The 7,727-nt window shown below is 58.4% G+C and overlaps 1 protein-coding gene across 2 annotated transcripts in view; it reads left to right on the top strand.

Moving 5' to 3' along the window:
* The window catches only part of RAC2 (Rac family small GTPase 2), a 25,447-nt gene extending 18,089 nt beyond the window's left edge, over positions 1-7,358 (top strand). For both annotated transcript variants that reach the window (XM_023527418.1, XM_011387517.2), the window contains exons 3-7: positions 1,010-1,127; positions 1,921-1,983; positions 2,360-2,519; positions 5,946-6,078; positions 6,602-7,358. In XM_023527418.1, the coding sequence (XP_023383186.1) occupies positions 1,010-1,127; positions 1,921-1,983; positions 2,360-2,519; positions 5,946-6,076 (472 nt within the window). In that variant the 3' untranslated portion in view covers positions 6,077-6,078; positions 6,602-7,358. The remainder of the gene's footprint in view (positions 1-1,009; positions 1,128-1,920; positions 1,984-2,359; positions 2,520-5,945; positions 6,079-6,601) is intronic.
* Positions 7,359-7,727: the final 369 nt, after the last annotated feature.

Here is a 7,727-nt window from a genome sequence, read left to right as displayed (position 1 = left end):
CGTCATTCACTGGCTGTGTGGCCTTGGGCAAGTCACTGCACCCCTCTGATCCCAGTTTTCTCTTCCACGGCGTGAGGAACAAGCACCTTGCTCTCCGGGATGTGTGCAGTGAGAAATACTGTTGGGTTGAATTTTTTTTTTTTTTTAATCCGGAAGCTCATTCGATGGCCCCGGAGACCTCCCTTGGTGCTGGCAAGGAGATTTCGGCAGTCGCTGTCAGGGCCCCACTCTACCCTTCCTTCACATGTCTCCAGTGTGTGCTGGTGGCATTTCCCAGAGGCTCCCATGACTGAAGGCTCTCAGCGGGGGCCGGGAAACCAGAGAATTGATGCCCAAGACATCCTTCTGTCAGTGGAAGACGGAGATGGTGGATAAATGCCCCGGCATCCGGCCCCCTCTGGCGGGACACACTAAGGATGGTCCACGCTGCCTCCCAGGGGGCCGAGCAGGCCCAAGCCCCAGCTGCCCACAGCAGTAAGAGCTTACTAGCCTGCCCTGCGCTGGCTACTGTCCTTTCCTGGTCTCCTCCCCTCTGCCCTCCTGTAGCTACCTGGGCTCACCTCCCAAATAAAACACTTGCATCACGTCCTCAGTGCACAGTTTGCTTCTGGGGGGACCCAAACTCACAGAGGGGATAAACACTTGTTCAGTAAATACCCGGCGACCAGCCTCAGTGTCCTGGAGCATAGGAGGTGGGTAACTTTATTCCGATCGAGCCTTGGAGGGAATGTTATGCAGCCTCGAAAAGTCATCTCTCCACAGGACAGGTGAGGGCAGAAATGGTTGAGGCAATGTTTTCCTCTTTGTGCTTGCCTGCGTTTACGATTTTTTTATGCTGTGAATCAGTAATGAAAAAAAAGAAAACCCAGTTGCCTAGCGCTGCCTGACTTTGGTCCATGGCAGGCCCTCTCTGGGTCTTAGCCTCCGCCATGAAGCAACGCAGGCTGGACTGGAGGGCCCGGGCTCTGGGGCTGGACACTGACCCTTCTGTCTTGTCGGCTCCACTCAGGTTTGACAACTATTCGGCCAACGTGATGGTGGACAGCAAGCCGGTGAACCTGGGGCTGTGGGACACTGCAGGCCAGGAGGACTACGACCGCCTCCGGCCACTCTCCTACCCGCAGACGGTGCGCTGCCTCCCCACCCCCACCCCACCTGTGGATCTGTTCCCTCTGCGAGAGGTGCCCTCGGGCCAGGCTGGCCTGGTGCCCCCGACCCTCCCCTTACACCCTCCCCTCCCCTTACACCCTCCCCTTACGGCCCGGTTCGAGGACTCTGCCTTGTCCTCCCCGGGCACAGCCAGGGACCCCTCCCCCTGCCCCCAGCCCTCCATCGGGCCCCACTCTGCCTGTCTTCCCAGCCCCTCTTTGCCCCCGCAGCTTCATACGCTCTGGCACCACCTGGCTCTGTGGGTGGGGCAGGAGCCTTCATGGGAAGCCCAGGTCAGTGAAGCGCAGGTGTGCTGGGTGAGGGGAGAGGAGAGGGGGCAAGCCTGCAGGTGGCTCCGTGGCTGCTGGGCACCTCTCGTGTCCTTGACTCTCCCTCCGGGGCTGGCGCTGGCAACCAGATGTTGGAGTGGTGAGTGCTTGATTAAGAGTATAGATTTCAGAGCTCCAGACAGCAGACCCGTGAACATTTGTAGCCTCCCTCTCCCCATATGTAGAATCGGGGCGCAGCAGCACTGTTGTAGGGTGCTGTGTGAGGATGAACCGCTAAGGACATCCTGGCTCCTGGGAAATGCTGGGTAAACAAAGAGCAGCCTGGTGGCAGGGACAGACAGGCATCCCCGCCCTGCCAGACCCTAAACGCTCAGCGTCCCCTGGGCCGCCCCACTGCTCAGTGCTGCCAGGTGTGGGAAGGGCCCAGGTGGCCACCCCCGGGCTTCCCCTCACGGGTGACCATCGCCTGCTCTGTCCCCAGGATGTCTTCCTCATCTGCTTCTCTCTCGTCAGCCCAGCTTCCTATGAGAACGTCCGTGCCAAGGTGAGCTGGGCAGAGCAGGGCCTGGGGCGGGCCTGGGGACAGGTGACCCTGGGAAGGGGGAGGAAGGAAGGAGGGACCGGCAGCTTGGAACCTCTCCCTGGGGCAGAGATGGTCCCCAGTGACGACCAGGCCCAGGGGGACTCAGGGAGCGAGACTCGGAGGGGGTCCCAGAGGGGGCTGGGAGTGTCAGCTTCACCCTCTGGCCTCTGGGACCTTGTCCTCTCTCCTCCCCACACACCCTCATGCCCGCCTCTCACCTTCTCACAACTTGATGCCGTCTCCTCCCCCACCCCCATGCCCCCTCTGCTCCCTGCCCAACCTCATGTCCCCTCTCGTCCCTGCACGACCTCTCGCCCCATCCCATCCGCCTGCCCAGTGGTTCCCTGAGGTGCGGCACCACTGCCCCAGCACACCCATCATCCTGGTGGGCACCAAGCTAGACCTGCGGGACGACAAGGACACCATCGAGAAGCTGAAGGAGAAGAAGCTGGCACCTATTACCTACCCACAGGGCCTGGCACTGGCCAAGGAGATTGGTACGGGCCTGGGGCACGGGGAGGGGAGCTGGATGCAGGGGGAGCCCGACTCAGCCTCGTGGTGATTGCAGACATGGGCTCTGGGGCCAGGCTCTGCGGTTCGGATCTGCGCCGTGCCGTGTACTAGCTGCGTGACCCTGCACCAATCACTTAGCCTCTCTGTGCCTATGTTTCTTCATCAGTAAAACCTGGCAGTAGGAATAGTTCTGGGCAGTTGAGAGGATTAAACGAATTAATGCGCATGAAGTTCCTAGAGCAGCACCCGTACGTGAGGAGCAGTCTGTGTTAGTCATTACCGGTAGTAGTATAACCCATAATCAGATCTTGAAATAGAGTGTGTTTTGCACAGACAGAAGCAGGGGCAGAGTGGGGTGTGCTGTGGTTGCTTGGAGGATGAGCAGCCAAGTTTGGGTTTTCAAGGAAGGCTTCCTGGAGGAGACGCTTTTGCCTTGGGTTTGAAGGGTGAGGCCTTCCCTTCTGTCTCTTAACCGCCCTCTCCCCACGCCCAAGGCTTCTTAGCCCAGCTCTTATTTGCCTCTTGATCGCTGCACCAGAGAAGTCAAGTGACTTTTCAAGGTCACACAGCTCGTAGGTGGAAGAACTGGGATCTGGACAAAGCTGGCGGCCTCCCTGTGGTGACTCAGGCCTGCCTGAGCAAGGGAGGCGATGACTGATGGGCCTGGCTTCTCCCACGGTGTCAGGACCTGCCGTCCCTGGCCAGGCCCGACCTGCCTGCAGCCTGGGGAGGCGTGCTTGCCCAGGAGCCCAGGACCACCAGCAGCTTTGGCCACTCTGAGCAGTGGCCCAGCTGCCCAGGACTCTCTGCCTCACCCCAGGGTATTGTCGGCTCAGGGTTTGGCCCCCGAATCAGTCGGGCCTCCCCACACTGTGCCTGCCTCAGCCCAACCGCTCTTCCTTCCGCAGGAACTGGGAGGGCCCTGGCGACTCACATCTCTTCACAGGAAGAGAAACCGCAGCTGCCACCTCCCCCTTTCCATGACTCGCCCGATGACATGGCCATCTTCCCCAGGGGGCCTCGGGCTGCTGCTTAAACCGTGTGTCCCATGCCCCGTCCTGGGGTCTCTGGCTCCCCGGCCCACTGGTCTTTCCTCACAAATATTGGGGATTAGACCCCTGCCTTCTCTTCTTTCTGACCAGCCTGTCCCCCTGGACTCCTCCCAGCCAAGACTGACTCTCCAGCCTACAGCCGACCCTTTCGCTTTTAAAGCACGTGCTTTGGGATAAGAAGGGGTCTGAAAGTCTAGATTCTGGTCCTGGCTCTGGCACTAACTTTTTGCATGACCTTGAGCCAGTGGCTCCTCTCTGGGCCTTGGCATCCCCGCCTGAATGAACAAGCCTGCACAGCCCTTAAACATCCTTTCTCCTCCATAAGGAAATGACTTGGGGGTCCTGTCTTGGCCTCTAGCCAATCCCTCCTGGAGCTGATCCCAGGCGGGGGGCGGGGGACAGGGACTTTGAACTTGTTTTGGATCAGCCCCGGCCGAGAGGACCGGAAGAGCTGATGGAGAGGACGGCAGCTGCCTCTGCCCACCTGGGCTGCGCCCTAGCCCTGGGGTGATGAGTTAGTTGTAGAGGCAGCTCTGACCCCAGCTGATAATCACAGCTGACATGGATTGAGCACTTCCTGGGTGCTGGGCCCATGCATTTTCCCGCTTCATTCTCAGAGTAGCTATGAAGGAGGGACTCTCATTACCCCCATTTTACAGAGGAGGAAACTGAGGCTCAGGGAGAAAAGTCACTGGCTCAAGGTCACTCAGCCAGGATGTGGCAGAGCTGATTTGAGCCTTGGATGCCTGGCTTCCTCAGTCATGAAGATCAGGGTCATCTGCTGCCCTCTGGCCTGGCCCCATGCCCTCTCTGCAGCTCCCCTGCCCCCTGCCTCAGCTTGATAAGCCGTCACACGTCACCATGTCCTGGACAGGTAGGAGACTGAGGTGTAGAGAGGGAAACTGGCCGAAGTCCTAGACTGGTCAGGGGGAGAGCTGAAGTGAGCCCAGGACCCCCCGCTCAGGACCCTTGCTCTGGACACCACTGAGCCAAGAGGAGCAAGAGGGTGGCAGGTGCCAGGGAGACAGCTGGTGGGTGCGCATGAGGTGGTCACAGGCTACGGTCCTGTGGCCAAATGCCCAGCGACACCCTTCTAGGCACACAGGGTTACGGTGACCAGACTCCTGGACTAGGTGCTCCTTTCCTAGCAGCCAGGCCCTGGGGCCGCTGCCAGGCTCCCCGGTGTGCTGCCACGTGGAGGGGAGCGTCTAGTGTGTGACTTTCAATAGGCGATATTCTCTCTGAGCCTCGGTTTCCCCATCTCTGCTCCACCCTCTCTTTCTCCCCAGCCCTGGCGTTGGTGGGCCTCCCCTTTCCCGGGGCTGCCTCTCCCGACATCCTGGCTTCCTGCCCCTCCGCTGCGTGTCTCTGGGCCCCTGGCTTCTCCTCTCTGGGCCTGTTTCCTCACTTGAGAAGCGGGGAATCACACGTGTCCTCACGGGGTTTTCAAAAGCGTGCTGGCAGGGTGCAGGTGCCCAACAGCGTCTGTGTCCTTCCTTCTCCCCGGAAGACTGGGCTCCCCCTCGAGGAGGCCAAGTTCCCCCTTCCTGTCCCCCTCTTTCCTCTTCTTTCTGAAATTGGCCCCCAGGCCTCTTGAAGAAGGGGTTTGTGGTTCCTCACTTCAGGAAAACCATTTGGGTTGTAGTGGATGTGGAGCTCACACAGGTTCCTTCTAGAAGGTCATGGAACTCTGGCTGTGGGGGTGGGGACTCAGTCTGTCCTTGTTGTCTCTGTGCCCTGGGCTCCCGCCCTGAGAGGTCACGTGGGAGGAGGCCCATCTCCTTCTGAGGGAGGGAGGAGCCTTCCAAGTCTCACGCCTCCTACTGAGGGGCCCCCGGCTGCCCAGAGGTGGAGGAGAAATGTCCAGCATGTGACCTTGGACAAGTGACTGTACCTCTAGGAGCTTCAGTTGCTTCATCTGTAAAATGGGGTGGTGCTAAGGAATGGTCAGACGACACGTGGAAGGCCCTAGTGGGTGGGCCATGAGTGCTTCAGGCCTCCTAGAGAAAGTGTGGAGGCAGGTGTGTCGCTATCTTCCAGAAGAAACTGAGGTATGGGGAGATTCAGTCACTAGCTTGAGCCCTTTTCTTCCCCAGTCCTGCCCGCCTTCTGCAAATTAAGGGCTTATGTGTCCAAGAAAGACACAGACCGGCTCTTGTGGGCCTTAACCCCTCCCACTGAATTTAATATCCCCGTTTCAGACACGAGGAAACTGAGGCACAGACAGGAAAATTTCCTGCTCTGACTGACACAGCCCAGGTGGCCCCCACAGCCTGGTGTGGTTGTGTGGCTTGGGAGGGGGTTTTGCCCAGGACTCTCCCCTGACCTAGGCCTCTGCCTTCTTGCTGCCTCACCCAGACTCGGTGAAATACCTGGAGTGCTCTGCCCTCACCCAGCGAGGCCTCAAAACCGTCTTCGATGAGGCGATCCGGGCCGTCCTGTGCCCCCAGCCCACGCGGCCGCAGAAGCGCCCCTGCAGCCTCCTCTAGCGGTGAGAGCCTCCCCCCCATGCTGCAAGCACCCCATGCCCACCACACAGCAGGTTCCAGCTGGGAGGCGGCATCCATCCACTGCTCAGTGGCCTTCGGTTTCACTGGGAGTGGCCTTTAGGCCGGGACAGGGAGGGAGAAGCAAAGTGGCCTCGGTTTCCCCATTTGCCTGAGCCGGTCCAGCTCAGTGAGCCCAGTTCCCAGAAGGAAGGTCCAAGGTATGAGAAAATGCCAGGTGGCCTGAGCCAAGGAGTGACAGTCACTGCACTTCCCCTCTGCTCTTTCTGCAGGAGGGCTGGGAGGATAGGGATATAAAGAATGCCTCTGCCCCCGCCCCCAGCAGAGCTCAGTCAGGCCGGGGAGATCTGACACCCACATGCAGGGGCGGGAGAAGGATGGAGAGAGCTCCGTGTGGCGGGACCGGCCAGTCCCGATGGGAGGGGCGAGCTGTGAGCCAGGAAATCTGTGAGCGGGTGCAGATCTGGTTTTCCCTAAATTCTCACCTCCTGCCTGTCTCCCTTCCAGGTTGCACCCAGTTCTCCCAGCCAGATGGCTTTGACCCTCCTAAAGCCCGATGGCACCCTGGCTGGCCATGCTGTCCCCTCCCTGTGGTGTTTCTTAGCAGACGGCTGTAGAGCTTGGTCGATCATCTTCTCTGTGCTGGAGGCCCCCTTGGGCCCGAAGGTGTGAATTTGTAGGTGCTGCATCCTGATCCCCTCATGCTCCTGCCTTCCAAGGGGCCAGAGGGGAGCCCCGGAACCCGATAAGCCGCCCCCGCGTTACTGCGGTCAGTGCCAGCTGCTACCTGCAGTAGCACCTACCCATGTCCTCCAGTCCCACTGGATGCCTGAATCCCCTCTAGAAACTTTGGGCCAGATGGTTGCCGGCCACCACTTGCATAGCCTCAGAAACAGGTCTCTCACTCCCTCCCAAGGCAATCTACTCCAATATTGATGATTCTAGCTTGACTGAAAGTTCTCCTTCTGCTGAGCTAAAATGAGGGTCTTGGAAGTTTGTCCCTCTGGTCTTAGTTCTCCTTTTAGGACGACATAAAACAAACCAGATTTCGTAAATCTCTGTGGGCATCTGCCCAGCCGATTAAAAGCCTGGGTCCGGCGGATTCCTGCCACCTACCAGGTCTTTCTTCTACACTCACATGATCCCGAGCTACGTTTACTGTGAGAGTCTTAAACTTTCAGACCCCGCCAGTCAAGACTTTTGCTGTCGCACATAGAAAACCCGATTCAACCTGCTTAAGCAGAAAATAAATTTATTGATTCAAGTTTGGAAATATCATGACTTCAGGTGCAGCATGATCAAGGGGACGCAAATGACGTCGTCAGGGCTGACTTTTTGGTACCTCTTTGTTCTGCTTTCTTCTGTCTGTTTGTTCTCAGGAAGGTGACTCTCAGGGTTTCATCCTTCCAGGTTCAAGTTCAGCAAAAAGACCAAGTGTTTGCCCTAGGCAAAGTTCTAATTAAGGTTTACTCTGATTGGACTAGCTTAGGTCTCGGGCTCCCTTCTAACCAATCATATTTGGCAGGGAGATTCTGTTCCCTGATTGGCCACTTTCCAGCTACAGCAAAGAATGGAGGCAACCCTGTCAAATCACACACAACAGGGTGGAAGGGTTGGTCCCCAGATGGAGACT

This window comes from Pteropus vampyrus, unplaced genomic scaffold (assembly GCF_000151845.1).
Source record: "Pteropus vampyrus isolate Shadow unplaced genomic scaffold, Pvam_2.0 Scaffold16, whole genome shotgun sequence".
NCBI lineage: Eukaryota > Metazoa > Chordata > Mammalia > Chiroptera > Pteropodidae > Pteropus > Pteropus vampyrus.
This window is presented reverse-complemented; position numbering and strand designations above follow the sequence as displayed.